This window comes from Rhea americana, unplaced genomic scaffold (assembly GCF_003343005.1).
Source record: "Rhea americana isolate MKP2758 unplaced genomic scaffold, rheAme1 scaffold_79, whole genome shotgun sequence".
NCBI lineage: Eukaryota > Metazoa > Chordata > Aves > Rheiformes > Rheidae > Rhea > Rhea americana.
Genome location: NW_028186967.1, coordinates 19,614 through 36,951, shown reverse-complemented (window position 1 = coordinate 36,951; position 17,338 = coordinate 19,614). Strand labels below are relative to the sequence as shown.

Here is a 17,338-nt window from a genome sequence, read left to right as displayed (position 1 = left end):
TTTTTTTTTTTTTTTTTTTTTTTTAACCGTGACCTGACCATTTTACTACTCAGTGCTCCTGCTGATGCTGTGTTATCTGCGAGCCTCACTGGTGATGACCTTTTCTCTCAGGTCACTGATAAAATGTTTGCGTCTGGGGCCAAGAACTGATCCCTGTGGGAAGCCGCTGAAAACATGTGGTTCAGTCTGCTGGTTTGTATTTTGCATTTGGAGATGTCTTAATTCTTCAACCCATTGGAATTTGTGTCATGTTAGCTTTGTATCATTCTGGCTTGTTTTTGTATAGTACCAAGTCTGTTGTACAAGAGACGATGTGTGTTAAGTTTATAATATTATTTCAAAATTTAAGAAGCTAGATTATCGATTATTGCGGAATTATTAGCATAACCTAGAGTACGTAARTTAACTTGCTGCTACTTGGATTGTCTTGCCTAAAAAAATTTCCGTATTTTCCTTTTTTCCAGTCCACTGATACTGCTTCTTACTGAAAAATAAATAGTTTGAAGAGCTCTTTAGAYGCTCCGTTTAGACCTTTTAGATGTAGGTTTTCTAGATCTGATAACTAAAATGGCCCACTTTGAGTAGCCGGTTTTTTTGTATTCTCTTTCATTATTGTTGGGATGAAAATCGTTTCATTACCATCCTGTGGGATGGCTGTGTCATCTGTTATTTGTTTCATAAAAAGCAGTAATTCAGAACCGCCTCCTCCCAGAGATATTCAGTTAAACATTTTGATCCTTTCTTTTAAATAACTTCAGCCAAGTAGTGGCCCGATATCTTAATTACCAAATGAACATTAATTCCTAATGAGCTCARAAGCAATCTTTTGTTTCACTCTGAACTGTTCTCTGTGAACTTTCTTGCTTGCTTTTATTGCCTTTAGTGTTTTCCCAGGTTTTTCTGGGTTCTAATTCATGCTAATTCTCCTTAATTTTTCCTTTCTTCCACTAGCCTAAATATATAATAATTGACTAGATGCTGTAATTACAATGGAAAGGAGGGTTGTTCGCTGGGTATGGCTTTCTCTTTTTCTAATGATGAGATGGCGGGGTGGTTTTGTTTTTGTTTTTTTTAAGACATCTGCTGAAACATTCATGAATGGCTTGCGATCATCATTCATGTGTTCTTATTTAAAGATTTTCAGATTCTCCTGATCCTCTGCTTTATGGGGAGGACTTGAAGAACCTGACCATCTTGTCAGGACTTCAGAGCATAAGCCAGAGCAAATAGATTTCATGTGATTTGTTGCAGAAGGAGGTTAGGGGCATCATTTCTTTTGGTCTCACTGCCTGCCTTTTTCCTGCCCTTAYTCCTCTTACCTAATTCCAGAAGTGGCTGCTGTAGTGGCTCTGTGACTTCTGGGGACTCCCACTACGTGCATGTGTAGAGGGAGGCTGTCTCGGTAGCTGCCTTGCAAAAGTCCTTCGTGAGCCTTCAGTTCCACTTAGGCTACAAATTTAGCTTTTGGATGCATAACCTTCACCCTGTCCTGTGGACCTTTCCCACTGAGGTAGGCCCTCGCTGCCCCACGCTGCTGCAGATGCACTGCTAAGCTCACCTAGCAGAAGGTAAGAGGGAGCTGGGCTGTGTGGCAGCAAGTTAGCACTGCTGCGCCAGCGACCTGCCGCCTCCTCGACAGCTTGGACACTGTCTACGGTGCCAACCTCTACCATGTCTCATCTCCTTCCTGAACCCACATTTCATATGGGGAGGAATCAGCTCCTGCTGCCGTAGCTGTTCCCCAGCAATTGCAGTGCCCGCGAAGAGTGGAGACGTAGATCTGCTGTCTTACGGCCTCTGGCCTGGCRTTTCTGTGAAGGGAGATGTGAGTGAAGAAAGGGATGTTTTTGATGGGGGAAAGCTGTCCAACGAAGCTGAAATGCCTGTTCACAGCAAAAGAAGGCAATGCAGATCTGAAACTCTCCTTTTTATTGTGAGGATTCGAGAAGAGCCAGCGCATGTATTACTAAAACTGTTCCGCTAGTTCCTGTCTCTCTGGAAAGATGCACAGAGAGCTAAACTCATAGCTTTGTGCTTAAGACCTTGTCTTAGGATACTGATTTTTTTCCATCTACTGCTATTTTGGGGCCTGAACCTTTTTTGTATTGTTTATTTTAATAATGTTGACTGAAGAAACATTTTTCTGGCATTGTGGCAAAGAAATTGTCTTAGGGAAACTGGAATACATACTGTAAAGTGTGGGGTGCGTTATCTAGGCAAATGCTATGCATGCTTTTTGGTAGATGTTTATTTGAGCTTGTTCACGTCCTGTCTCCTGGTTTCCTGTCTCTCTTCAGCTTTTAGCAGAGTTTCAAAACAAGTTACTCTCCTTGTGACAAAAGTACTGCTTTTGCATTGGTGACCCATGGTAGCTGAAGAGGAAATGCATCTTTTCTCAGAGAGAAAGTGCCAGAGTACCAGTTTGGATGATGTATTTGGGGTGCCAAGAACTGCTTCTGCAAGCTTCTTTTGTCGATTTCTGCAGAATTACGGCTGTACCAGTGCAAGCTGATGGTCTTAAAGTATGTCTCGTGATGTAGAGGAGCACTGCAGGCAGTTTTCAAACACCGGGCATTTTGACATGAAGCACACTGCAGAGTCACAAGCTRAAAATGTTTTGACAGTGTTGAGGGGAGGTTTTGATTATACCTRTTGCTGGATGTGTACAGAGCTGGTGTCTTGCCAAAATGTTTGGGCTCAGTGAAAGTTGATGGAAAGGACAAGAGATGTGTCAGATCAAAACACTCAGAGCATTTTTGTTGAAAGCGAGGAGTTTGGCTAGGTGCATGTGTTATTTACTGTAAGGGATTCTCTAATGTAGTTGTTTGTCCTGCTATCTAGTTAGATCACATGCTAGGAGTGATTTGATATCAAACTGACTTTTTAGTGCATGGTATTTAATGTGTAATACTCAGCAACATGAGCATTGAACACRAAGTCCTATCCGTGTTGTTTCTTTTTCTACCTAGATAGTAGATATCTGTCTGATAGAGGGGCRGCAGTTTCTGCTGGGCAGGGTCTAAAATCCGTGGCAGTTGAAATCCTTATTAGCCAAAGACTGGTGATCCTTGAGCTGAGAATCGTGCAGGAGAGCTGATCTCCTGTGGAAGGTGATGTGACCTATGAATTTCTTCACRTTTGTTCTGCAAGGCCACTGGTCTCTGTTGTTCTCCTTCCCCTGCAATCAAGAATGTGTCGAGTTCAAGGAAGGGTTATGCATGTGGTGATATCCCATCCTCCTCCTTCCAGTTTTACACGCACTTATGATTTTAAATATTATGTCTGTTAGTATTAGGTGATGTGTTATGAAATTCAGTTCATATTTTCCTTAATCGTACTGGGTAGTTAGCATCTGGGTGCTTGAAGAGATAGTCTGGCTCTTGAAAAGTTTAGAGCACCTAARTGAACATTTAGGCACTTAATGTTCATCTAGGTGCTCTAAACTTTTCAAGAGCTTTGTGGCCTTTCTCTCAAGCCTCAGCTTAAAGGAGAAGATAAGCATTTTTTTTTTAATGTTTAATGTGTCAGTCATCAGTGGGAAGCAGGAGTGTGCAGCCAGCAAGCTCTACTAGTAGATGGAGAAGTTGTTTCCTACCTACACTATTCAGACCAATTTAAGATCCTACTTTGAAAGATACTGGCTTGGTCTGTAGGGAGGAGGCTCTTCTGAATATTTTAAATGTGAGAAAACTGAGCTGGAAAGCATCTGTGTCCTGTAGGAGAGCCCCTGCTCTAGCAGGAGTCCTAAATAAGGACTAACGGTGTTGCCGTGCTGTCCTAACAGAGTCCTGGTACAGTATGCCCACTTGTATGGTCATTCGTCTGGCAGGATGTGCCTCTTGACCCAAGGCTGGTAATTTTGAGTGTTGCCTAAGGTGTAGGGATGGTGATAAGACCATGTGGGTGAGTAGATGAACGAACTGCTGGTGGCATGTATGTCAGCTTACAGGTTTGCTGTGTGTTCCTCCCCCCCAACAGTTGCTTTGAACTACATTGTTGGGAACAGGATTTTGTCCCCACGTAGACCAGATGGGTGATTGACTTCTGAGTTGTATCCCTGATTATCCTCCTCTTCTTCCTGTGATAACCCACAAGACTAGTGATAAGGGGTTGCATTGGTTATGCCCTTTGCAAAGTGCTTATCTGTGTCTTCCACTCAGTAATGCTGTTACACAAGCATTGAGACAAACAAGGGTGTTTTGTTTTTGTTTTTACTTCCCCCCCTCCCATTTCTCTCTGTATTGGGGACGGAGGAGAATAAATGAAACCATGTRCAGTGTGCCTAAATGCTGTGAAACRYTTCTATACTRTAAAAATCTATCTGCGTGCATCCAAGAAGAAACCAGAGTAACTGGTTTGTTTCAAAAGTGGCAGTGAATCAAACCAGCTGTGCAGAGACAAAATGCATTATTCCTGCTGCAGCTCTTGGGCAGCAAACAAGGCTATGAGTACCCACTGGCAAATTGTAAAATTTGTATGTAAAAGTTGCAACTTGTCTGAAAACTTTCTTTAACTGCTTGTTTTTGGCAAAACACTGGTTAATTGCCTTAGACACTAGTTAGATAMGAAGTTCCTCTTAACCAAATGATATTTATTATCTCACAACATCTGTTTTTGACTGTCACTTTATGCAGGGAGCATAGCTGGTGGGAAAAAAATATACTGTGTCCATTCCTTTCTTCATTAGATAGCTCAAAAAACAGAGCTGATCTGTATAAGCRTCTTGCTTGGGTGCCAATCAAGACCCCAATGACTAAGTTATGGAAGCTGAACTGTCCTCTCCGTCTAGGGTGAGTCACATTAGCGGGAGGTGAGAAGGCTTGCTGCTGCTCTTGGCTGTGTGGAGGCTAATGAAAGGCAGACCTGTCAGTWAAGCATGTCTTGCAGCCTCTAAAATTGCTCTTGGTAAAGATTGTGACCCTGCTGCTCATCAGGTGGAGAGAAGGGCAAGCAGAAAAGCCACAGGGAGTTTCAGAGTTTTCTGTAGTTTTGGCACGAGAGGTGATTTATGAGAGAAATGAAGCGCATTCCAGTGAGCCTGGTGTAAGAGTATGAGTGTTTTTTTTTTTTAATGTAGCTGGGACAAGAGAATGAACATATTTAACCTGAGAGCACAATCCAGATGCTTGCTTGCAGCATCAAATTGGTGATGTATTTTAAGGTGGCAGCTGGGAACCCAAATGGGGAGGCTTTTTGAAGGGCTTCCAGCTCTCTGACTCACAGCTCTGATATTCTGACCCCAGTGACTCATCCCTCTCTGGTTTTAGCTCTTACAGGACAAGGGTGGGAAACAGAAAAACATGCACCCCAGCCTGCTGAAAATTAGACTAGATCCAAGAATCATGTATTGAGGGTGGCAGGGTAATGTGAGATGGATTTTCCTGTTTTAGAGGACTCTCCAGAGACTTGTACTAGSAATGAGCAATAGCATCCTTTCCTCTGTCTGAGGGCAGTGGGCTTAAGATACTCTAAACTTCAGAGGATTTTTCACCCTTGCCTCAACTGTACAAGGGCTCTTTTCCCCTTCTGCACTCTGGAGTTGTGTGAGGAAGTTCCTGTGCTTGCTTTTTCTCCTGTGCTTGCTTTCTTGATGCAAGGTCTTACTAAGCTGAACTTTCTCACTGTGCTCAAGTCTTTTGCTGTCCTTGTCTTCATAATTGCTGTCACCAATTGGTGAATGAGTGCTAATCTTTTATAGAAGTAGACAGAAATGACTGAGATCTCTTAAACTAAGCAGAAGTATGAGGGATAGTGTGCTTTACAAGAACTGTCAGTGCAGCTGTGTAGGATTCCTCAATGCATTTTCTTTCAACCTCTGTTTACTCCTACTGATCACAGAATTTTAAATTGTTTTAAAGAAGGAAAATACCTTTTGGGGGGGTGGGGGTAAGGAGAGTTAAAAAGCTTTTGAAATGAAGGAAGGCAAAGGCATAAATACGATTCTTGGAAGATGCCACAATTTGTTTAAAATAAGTAAATTTCATCCTTGCTGGGGGTGGGTTGGAAATACTTGAGTATTTGCAATGGAAGTGTGTGCGTATATGTGTGCATAGGAGGAGAGATAAGGAGATTTACTCAGCATGAACTTCAGTGTTTCCAGCTGTGTAACCTGAGCAAGTTGGGAAGATGTGTAGATTTAATTACCATGTAAATCCATTAGCTCTAAATTTCCTGGCATCTGCTGACTGATGACACAACCTGAATGTTATTAATTTAGTGGATTTTTTTTAATCCATCCAGTTTCGTGCTCAAAATGAGTAATTGCTAGTGTGAGACTCCAAATGGTCATATCTGTTGTTATAGTGGATCTCTTTGCTGTTCTCAAATACTAATTTCATGTTACTCTTTATATCCTCCTGTAAATGARGCAATTTCAGTGTGGTTAAAAGACTAGGCAGTAAAGAATTTTATAGCAGACTAAAATAATTGAGCATCTTGGCTCTGGTTTTTGCATTGTAGAAGATTTAAAAACTAGAAATCTAAGGTTCCCTCTACTTGTCCTTGGCAAYAATGTAAGCTAGGCTGCCATAAATCTGTACTGTTTATCAGCTTGTTTTARGCATGACTTTGGGAGACTATCTACAGCCTGCATTCTCTTTGTTCTCTGCTGTGGCTGCATGTAAGAGACTTTTCCTGCCATCAGAAAGCTCTTCCAGCCATTTTGGCCCACCACTGGGCTGAGAGYGAATATCTGTGTCCCATTTAACAGTGAGTAGTTATTTGTGCCTACGGTCACAAGCTTAGTAATGCTGTGGTCTGTCCAAGAGGTCTCTTGATGACAGATTTTGTCTCGTCCTGGTGCGGTTGCATGACTTCCTTTCAAATACACACTGCTAAATGTAGTTCTCCCCCATCCCCAGTTAATACATACCAAAGATAAACCCCTGGTATCTCAAACTGTATAGAGTACAGCCTTCCACTCTTCCACCTTTTTACCGTATGGGGATGTTGGTGAATGASTCTCTGAGGCTGGGCTTCTGCTCTCTGTTTCAGCCTCCATCTTTGGAATAAATCTTCTGAAAAACACTGTATTGCTTCCAGACTGTTCTTCATTTCTCATCCTTGTAAGAGCAACACAGCAAGAGCTTGGATCTCTGCCTCTTAACAGTTATGTATCAACACATCCTGTGCCAGTAAATGAGCTTTTCTTTTCATTGCGGGCCATGTATGAGTGAATTGTGGAGGTGAGGTTACAAGGGTCTCCTTGGATTCCTTTGCTACCTCTTCTCATGATATGAGACATGACTGAATTTGGAAAAAGGCAAGCAGTGGCCAGCTTCCCTGCTGCAAACATAAAGACTTCCAGAAGAGGAAGCAGTCATATTCCTAAAAATCTGCACTGAGTTTGTGTCTGAATCTGCGTGAAAATTAACTGATGCCCATATGCCAGTGACCACTGAGAATGGAGTTGWCTTGGTTGCTCAGAAGTTGACAGACTAACTACTCCTGTCCGTCATAGATGAGCTTGGACCAGGAAGGTCAACAGCACCAACAGCTGATCCTGTTAACAGGATCTAGGAAGAAAACACCTGCGATGAGGAAGCCTTTTTAATCCATGCTGCCTTTGGGGGATGGACATGCAAAAAGTTGTGGACTTTCCTGTTACGTTGTCATCACTGATAGGATTGTATGYTCTTTCCTCCAAGAGCAATGCCTCTAGGCACTGTTCTTGCTTAACTGGGAAGGGCATGTTTCTACTCCCAGCCCTCATGGGTAGATGCTGTACTTGCATACTCAGGTGGAGGTGATAGCAAGGTGTGTAATGCCTTCTACAGCTCCTACTCYGCCAGCAAGTCTAGAGCTGAGCCCACCAAGACTGAATAGTGTGTATGTGCCATCATTAATGATTGGCACCTTGCCTGGATGCTCCAGAGCTTGAAGCCTTTCATTGACAACTGTGACTCTTAGTCAGTTCTTCAGTTACAATATGAGCAGCTGCCAGATGTCTGTGAAATGCATGCTTGGTTCCTTGAAAAGAGGATGGTATCTCCATGTAGCCACACTTTTTGATTTATGTGATGCTATTAGCTAGAATTTATGCTAGCTTTTGTGAAGCCAGCGGTCTCCTACGCACCTTTGCTCGTGTAAGCCACAAGAGCTGCTGAAAAAATAAGAAGCGATTCCCTCTTCTCTTCTTATTATCTTAACATGAGAGGAAATTGGGAACCAGTGCAGATTCCCTTTCCCACAGATAGAGAAATGTTTGTAGTCTCCCCATTCTCTGCTGTTCCCTCGCCGTTGCCTTCTTCATGAGCACTGTCTTGAACCTTAYGTGCCCTCTGGTTCCTTCACTCCAAAAGTAAATATGCAGTCCCTTCCTAGAGATACTCGCATGAGCAGTTACTTTTGTTGAGGGGGCGATTTACCCCTCTGGGAAGGGCAGACATGCTGCCCTGGCTTAAGGAAAGCCAGGAGGAAACAGTTACATTCCAGGAGGGGAATATTTTGAAGGAGYGGATGGTTCTTGCCCCAGCATGTTGCATATCGATTGACTTGCCCTGGGCTCCTTGAAGAGTGGGGCTTGTTTGCAGCACTAAGCTGGCAGGTGGAGCAGTAGCAGCAGTGCRATGCCAGGGTGCTGCTGTTGCAAATCTGTTTTAGGAGTGCTCTGCTGGAAAACTTTCACAGGAAACACGTGCATAGATCTCTTCGTTCTTGCAGTGCATTTTTCCAGGCTCAGCAAAGTGTGTCACTCATTAAATAATTTAAACATAGTTATGAGGTGTCATCTGGGGCTCCTGACTTCTCTTCATTGCTACTTTAGCAAGTTCTTTGAAAATTAATYTTCTGGACACAACTGTCTTGTTTTTAGTCTTGGTAATGTGGCATCTTCAGATAACCAATATTAGTGCTGCTCTGGTCTGGTGTCACATTATCTTGTGGAGAAATCAGAGCTTGCACGTAGCTAGCCAAACCTGAGGCTCTGTTTTAGTTCAGAGATGTTCATTTGATCAGACAAGAAAAAATTCTATCCCTGAGGCRGAGCTGGAGAAACGGGGCTTTGTCTGACAGGAGCAGTCAGACGCTGGGGAGAGCCACAGCCTGCGGCTCAGCTGGTCTGCAGCCAAATGCAACTTTGTGAGAGCTATCCAAAATCCCCTGCACGCCCGGATACGAGAGAGCTCCTCTGTKTGCTCACCGCAGGGTGATGTCTGTAGGTGTTTTGTGTTCCCCAAAAGCACCTGGGTTATAGGCAGGAGCAAAGCGGCCGGAATGTCCCAGCAGACTGGCAGTGAAACTCCGTGGAGTCCCAGCTTGCTTTCCCTTCGCAAATATGAACACTGTTGTTTTGTTTCTCTTGAACGTYCTGTGGGAAGGGGAAGCGGAAGATAAGCTTACCTCTGTCCTAAATCCATGACTTCTCACAGAGGTTAAAATCCCTGTTAAACAGATCCCTTTGCCATGTAGGGAAAACAGTTTAATAATTCAGACGGACTGCTTGTACCAGCAAATGTTCGTAGTTAGTCTTGTCATGGTGTGTGAGGATAGCAGGAAGTTGGCAACAGAGCAGATACATGGATGTATTGAAGAGAAAAAATATGCGTTTTGGTGCTAGTGCTTTTTTTTTTCCTCTGCTGAGGCAAACTCTATTGGTGAAAGAGGTCAAGCTGGTAGAAATTCTTTGTCTGAGGCTTTCTGCCAAATACATATTCAGTGTAAAATTCTCAGTTTCCCTCCTAAAGTATCTTCTGTTCCTGAATGCACAAGTGGTTGCTGCAAAATCCAAATTGATGATTATGGGGACTTTCAGCTTTGGAGTTGGCTGGTGACTACTAAGACATGCGTGGAGTCGGTGGGAGGAGAGAAGAGAAAGGTTGGCAGTGGGAGGACGTACTTTGCAAAGAGGTAGGGGAGCAGCTGAGGTGGAAACTCAGGACACCTGGCTGCTCTCTGAAAGTTCCTGCTGCTCAAACGCCTTCTGTTTTTTAGTTCTCTAGGAAGACAGAGCAGCTTTCAATGAGCCTTTCAATGTTTTCTTAGGGGAAAAAAAAGCAAGCTTGCTTTAAATGCTAATGGAGGCAGAGAAGTATGTAATGTGTATAAGATTCCTGTAACTCAAATGGTATTGTTTTTGTAATCGTTGAATGAGGAGAAGTCCAGACCCCTAAAATCATCTGTATTCCTTGAGTCTAGCAGTTGTGCAGTTTAGCCTGTGGCAACTGTTTGAGACTTCTCCATTGGCCAGTGTTCTGGGTTTTATTGCAGACCATTAAGAACAAGATTTATAAAATGGTAATAAATATAGAGAACCATTTAAAAAATTAAAAATCATTTATTTACTGTCAGGCACTTCCATTGTGAGTGCGAATTCTTTTCTTCCTCATAGTTAGCTACTTGTCAGCTTTGCAGCTGTATGTTAAAAAAGGAAAAAGCCCAAATGGTGATGAATGTGCTAAACTCCCTTCTCCATGCCAACGTTCTGTTTCTCTCTGTTTGGGGGAAGTTGAATTCTTGCTTCCTTCTTAGTTTTTCCTGAACTTGTTTTCAAAAAATTCCTCAATCGAAAGAAGAAAAAAAATTACCTAACTTAATATCTAATTTGAACCAAGTAGTAAAATAGCAATCGATACAAATTTCGTGATATCAAAGTCGCAGTATGCAGAAGGCTAGTAAAGTTTTGTGATACTGCCAAAAGTAGCCAAGTGACATGTGGTTATTTTGTCTTTCAGGTGAGCCTGTTAATTTAGAATATCTAGATAACGTCAGACCAAGCTGACTTTTAGCTATGATACTTTCAAGGATGACATCCTCAAAGTAGATTGTGCTGGGTATATTGTAGCTGTGTCTTGAAACCAATGTGCAAATATTGTAGCAGCTGTATTTCAACATCTTGCTAGTGATCAGTCAGAATAAATGTGGGCAAGAATTAGAAAGGAAAATTTTCTAGCCAGATTTAGGGAAAAAGGTGCAAAGAAGTATAATTGACCCTAGCTATAGGCTTGAATGAAAAAAAAAGTGTGGAGACTGTATGGAAGATTTTCCCTCGAAGAGAGGCACTGCTTTTCATAGGTTCATTCTTGCTTTTTATCATGCTGTTGGTTGGGAAACATTTCTGTCCTTGGTTACACTTTGATAGCTGCTGACCCTGTCTTAGTCAGAGTGTCTTTATTGGTGCGCCAGAGTATTCAGCTAATTTTGAACTTCCTTTCTGTTTCCTTTTTGGGCAGTAGGGAATTGTAGCTTACACATTTACCCTTGCAGATGTTCGGAAGCGGCCCTGGATGTGAAGCACTAGCAAGACCTTGGATATTGAAATCAAAGCAAACAAGGGTTTCTAAGGTGGTCATGACCCTCATTCTCAGTCATCTGAGAGTTTATTTAGTAGTGTTATCGTTCATGGCAAGTAAATACAAGAGGCGTCCGTTTGGCCATTTGTAAAGGCTTTACTTCAGGTAGCTTTCTATTCCAGGATAGTAACTGGAGTCTTCTTTTTATTGCCTTACGTTTAGTAAATACTTTCTTCTCCTGAGTGTCTGTCAGAATTGCCTGAGGCCTTGGTAGTTTTACATGAAGGCCCAGTTAGCACTGAGCATCTCGGAAGCATGTCTGCAAACTTCTTGGGTACTCTGGGAAATCTGGCTGTGCTCGGTGTTTTCCAGCATCAGGCTTCGAGGTCACAGGTTTCATGCTGCTGGAGCTATGAAACGTGTATGCATGACAGTGTGACTACACTATCCCTCRTTGATTTATGTAATATTGACTAGTTTAATTCTCAAATTGAGTCTACAGGAAGCCACATCTTGAATTTCAGTGTTTGTTTCTGCAAGAGAGAACAAAGTGAAGAGCCAAAAATCAATGCTGCCTGCAAAAATGGAGCAAATAAAACAGACTTGGACTTTCATAGTAATCATGCCCCAATTGACAGAGACTTCTATATTGGATGATAGATAATGCCTGATTGTTTGGAAAAGCTAGTTACACTTCATCGTACAAATATTTTTTGTGCAAAAGTAGAATTCTTTGTGTGAATGCAACAAGGAGAAATTACTGTGTTTTTCTAGGCATGGCTTCTAGCAATGCAGTTCCTTGGTCTGTTGAAGATGTGGAGTCTTCTGATACCTGGAATGAATAGAACAAGAGCTGCAAAGTTTTTGCTGTTGCTGGGAATGGAATTGGTGTCTCAAGGAAGTAGATCAGGAGATTGATTTGGGCTCATTTTGAATAAGAAAAGAATGCAAGTTTCCTGGTGAATGCAGCCATGTCATGCACTGTCAGTGTAATGCATTCAGTGTAATAGGTAAGGTAATATTTAGTGTTGGCCATCAGGAGCTCCAGCTGTGCAGTTTTGAAGCTGTATGTGGGCACTAGTCTGGATTACTACTTCAAAAATAAATACATATATCAACCAGGAAATCAAATTTATACCAAAGACATTAATTGCTTGGTTGAGGGCATATATGGACCCTTTTGCTAGAGCACATTGTATGCTTTGTGCAGCTACAGTTGCCGTACTTATTGGCAGAGAGTTGGTATCTGAGTATTTGTTTCCTTTTTCTTCTCTCAGTGAGCATTTAACCCAATATATCYGATGCCACACACAGAGTGCTCTGACAATAAACCCTGCAGGATTTTTCATACTGTCTAGCTGAAATGTGCTTTCCCATTAATGATGACTTCCTGTAGTGAGTATCTTTGAAAAAAAAGGGTGCTGTTTCAGGACATGGCTACCATGCTTTTATGTTCTGTTTTCATTGTGAGTTAATCATAGGCTCTTCTGTTTTAATGTATGCCTCTGAGAGGACTTTTATTCCAGCTGCAGCTCTTCAGCTTGGAGCAGTGATTGGAGCAGGAGGCCATTAGGCAGGGCTGGTGGATCCTGCTGCTGACTGGCACGAGGGTCTGATACACATACTGGAATTGTTTTGATCAATGCTCTCCTGTTGTTGGCATGACAGACAGGCAAGGAGATAAGTTTTTCCCTTTTATCTCCACAGCACTTCACAGAGTTCCTGGATGAGTTTTCGCCAGATGTCCTAGGCCAGCTCTTGAATGATCCTTTCTTATCTGAGAAGAATGAAATAATGGAAGTGGAATTGTCTCCCGCTTCTCCAGCACCTCTCATCCAGGCAGAGCACAGCTACTCTTTGTGTGGGGACTCTCGTCCCCAATCTCCACTGACCCACATCTCGACCGATGACAACTTCAATGAAGGTAGTAGCGATGTGTGCAAAAATGATGCTGACTTACTGAGTCCTTTTTTTGTTTTGTCATGAAGAAGCAGTAATGAAGTGTTACTGGTGTGGTGATGATACACTAACGATACATGTGAATATCAGTCCTGGTTGAAATACCTGCAGTGAAATTGCAGAAAGGATTTGTTTATTCACAGTATCTGCAGACTTGAAATTTGTTGAGTGACAGGAGAATTGCACTCAGCAAAAGTTACTAATTTTGCACTATTAACATTTTGAATTAAAAGTAAAAAGTTTGCCAAAAAATGTGATAAGGGCAAGAAATGTAATTGTTTCAATGCACTTGAAATCTGTGATTGTTAAGGTAAGTGGAGACTCAAATCCAGTTTCATCAAATGAGAACCACCATGAAGCTTGTGTTCTGGAGTGCATGACATACAAGGAAAGGGTATGAACCTGGGGTTTGTTCAGAAGAAAAAGCAGATTGGAAATCTTATTGCTGTCTACAACTATCTGATGAGAGGGGCCAGAAGAGACAGAGCTGGACTCCTCTGTGAGGTACACAGTGGTAGCACAAGAGGCAAYGAATAGGGTAAATTGCAACAAGGGAAATTCCAGTTGGGTGTTAGGGAAAACTTGTTCGCSAGGAGAGCGGTCAAACATTTGAACAAATGTCCAGAGAGGCAGTGAAGTCTTCATCCTCGGAAGTACTCAGAACTTAGTGGATAAGACCCTGAGCAACCTGATCTAAGTTGATTTTGCTGTGAGCAAAGGGTTGGGCAGGATGATCTCCAGAGGTCACTTCTAACTTGCTTCATTTTAGGTTTTGCATCATTTTAGGATTATGTACAAAAAAAAAAAATTGTTTTTCAGTAGTTTCAGTCAGACCTTTTGAATGTCCTCAAATGAAAGCCAGGTAGTTGTATTTATATTTGTAAATACGTGTATAAGAATATAACTTCAGGTGGCCTTGGTYTTAAAACTTGTCTTGCTGAAGTTTTGGGGTTTTTTAACTCTTAAAATTTAAAAAGAAAGCAAAAAAAAAAAAGTCCCTCAAGAAACCACTGTGATTTTGTGAAGATAACATAGCTGCAACTTCATAAATTCTATGATTGTGGGAAATGGTGATAAAGTAAAAATCAGTAGCATAGTAAGCTGCATTGTAATAGGGGGGAGAGAGAGAGAGATTAGTGTTTATGTCTAAGCATGAACAAACTAAGCTGTTCATGAAGATTTGCCAGCACATGAATTTCCAACAGCTGAAAGTTTTGTAGTCCAAAATGCTCTCTTAAAACAAGATAGGGCCTGTTAAAAATTTCAGAAGTTTGTCTGTGTTTCACYGAGGACAACTAATAAAACTTGTGAGGAGGCTTTTCAGGGTGAGATAGGGTTCTTGGAGATGGTCTAGAAATATCATCTATGTAAAGCCTTCCCCTTTTTCGTTTATGTTTCCAAGCTACTTTATGTGAATATCTTTAATATATACAGGAGATAGAAACAGTACTCTGGCAGGAGGACAAGCAGAAGAARCTTTGGATAGAAAGCTTCCTTGCCTCCTCACCTCATGGAGATTAATAAGGATAAYTTTCAAACTAGCCTAAAAGTGCAGGAGCCTCCTTCAGGGAAAAATCCTGAAGAAATTCGTATCACTGAGATGGCTGGATAATTAATAGAGCTCTAATCAAATGATGATTTAAAAGCCAGGAAACAGTTGTAAGTGGTTTTAAAAATAGGAAACAAATGGAAAGCATTTAATCTTCAGTTCATTCTGCAGAATGTTTCATAATAGATGATGAGGAGTTGTTCTTGTTTTTTGGCATTCTTGTTTATTTAATGTTAACACTGGAATCACTCTCATGGCCTTCAAATACCTGTTGGCTTCAAAACAGCAAAGCTCAGAGAAGGGAAAAACTTGGAGGTCATAGTATTACAGTTAAGTTGGGTGCCTGATATATATCCAAAGGCATCATCCTGGTGATTTTTCAATTCTTGGGCACATCAGAGAGGGGAGTTTTGAGGGTGTCAGTACTKCAGGGTTTGGCATTGAAGATTAAAAGGGTCTCTGTTGTCAAGTGGTGTAGGTAGATGGTGCTCTTGACAGTGCCARTGAACTCTAGTCCATGTTGGAGTTTGAGGACAGCTTCTGAGAGAACCAGCGTCCTGGGGCTGGAGGTGTAGGGTCCAGAGAATGAGGTCCATGTGCTCCTGTGCTACCTGGAGAGCTGGGGATACATCTGTGGAGTGAAAGGTTGGGAAGAACTGAGAGATGAGGTTGGCTGAGGGGCTGATATAAAGAATGTGCGCAAAAAAAAAAAAAAAAAAAAAAAAAAAAATCACGGGATTTCCTGTTTTCAGGATTTTCCATAATGAGGTGTTCTGTTCCCATTGCGATGGGGTGCAAAGCTGCAGCAGGGGGGACTGAAGCAGGCTAATGAGAAGGCTCACGTGTGGGGCTTTTGTGCACGCATGGGTGCTTGCTGTGAACCCACACACACYTCAGGTCAGCAGCAGGGAGAAACGGAAAATGGCACAGAACAGTCGAACCAGGTTTGGRTGCTGTTGTAGAGCTTAGCTTTGAGAAGGCGCCTGTTACGGTGCCTGGTACCTTAAGAGAGCTCTCATGCAAGCAGCAGTTCTAGTAACGTGGCCTGGAGCTACTAGCTCTTTCTGRCAAAGGTAACTTCTAAAGTTAAGTGCAATGCTCTCATGCATATTTAGATGTGAACTAGCTTTCTGCGTCGTTTTTATGCAGTTGCTTTTAACTCGGCATGTTTTAATTAGGTAACACTAATCTGCTGCTCCGCATTGGGTTACCCTTTCTGCACGGAGCGTGGGCAGGTGCCTGCCGAGTGCCGTGCCGGAGGCCCCCAGCCTCCCTGTGAGTCATGGCGTGAGTGAATCATYAAGCATAAGGTTGCTGTTGGAAAGGAGGACACCCGCGTAAAAGGCTCTCTGGGGGCCGGTGCTCTGGAGAGGATAAGCAGCGGTGGGAGAAGGGGGTTGTTCCACATAGATTTAATATCCTAAACGGTAACTTGGCCTGTCATCTTTAAGAATAGTCTTTAAAACTGCAGTTTATTTCCATAGCAACAGGTTGCAATTCGGATCGTGCGGCCGTAGGCGGAGGGTGGGCAGGGAGGATGAGCGCCCTGTGCGCGTCCCACAAAAAAGTCACATAGGAGGCTGGACAGCGTGTGCTGAGCAGCTGCGGGGGCAGCCCTGTGGGGTGCGTGGGTTATCCAAGCGGCAGGCGTGCCAGCCCGGAGCTTCCCACCTTCCCTGGTCAGAGCAGGGTCCCCGCCAGGTGTGGCATCCCAACAAAAAGGGAAGTGGCAGAATCACTCCGGCCTTCGGCCTCGCGCCCGCAGCACTTAGAGTCAGCATGCTTGAATCACACTGACCTCGCATCACACTGCTCGGTTGCCTCTCTTCTCCCTTCCCTTTTAAATCGATGCATATGCCTGATCTAGGAAGAAATTAGTCACATCTCCGAAATGTGTCAGTTAGTTAAATAGTACCTGACTTTTCTAATGGCTTCCATCGTGATATTTCCGAATTAATRTCAGAATTGGGATCCCAGAGGCCCAGGTTACAACGAGGTTGAGCAAAAGATCCTTCTCATCTGGTGAATGATTTTCAAGACAAATTTAAGCCACTGAATATCAACCCCCCCCCCCCTTTTTTTTTTTCCTGTCAGCCAGGACTCTGAGAAACTTGCTGAAAATATCTTTTACTGTTTCCTTTCAGTCGCTATGGTTGAATGAATAATTCCTCTGACTCTGCAAGTGCTTTCTTACTGACTCTTACAGGGGACCAGTTAACTTCTGGTATGCACTATTCTCAGTTGGCCCAGTAATGTAGCCGTTACAGGGTGTGTGGTTTTTTTTTTTTTTTTTTTCCTGCAGTCATTAAGCTGACCTATTGATATAATTAAAAATCTTATATAAAGAGGTAAAAAAAGTGCTAGGAGTGCAAGTCTGGCCAACACATAATCCTGTGTTTAACTCTTTCAAGTAGCCCTGTTGATCTCAAGGTGAGAGCACATTTAAGTGTTTGTAAGATCAAGGTCCTAACACTAGTTTTTCCTGGTTATTTGTTCTTCTGAATCCACTCTAAGAGGATTTTCCTAGCTTTATGGAGATGACCTTTTCTGTATGTTCACAGGTTAATGCTAAAGTATGTGTTTGTTGAAGGTGCCAGTCCCT

General features: G+C 42.5%; 1 protein-coding gene across 3 annotated transcripts in view; it reads left to right on the top strand.

Annotated features, from left to right (window-relative positions):
• The window catches only part of LOC146585589 (cyclic AMP-responsive element-binding protein 3-like protein 2), a 67,370-nt gene that overhangs the window by 30,618 nt on the left and 19,414 nt on the right, over positions 1–17,338 (top strand). For all 3 annotated transcript variants that reach the window (XM_085322542.1, XM_085322541.1, XM_085322543.1), the window contains exon 2: positions 12,936–13,152. In XM_085322542.1, the coding sequence (XP_085178668.1) occupies positions 12,936–13,152 (217 nt within the window). The remainder of the gene's footprint in view (positions 1–12,935; positions 13,153–17,338) is intronic.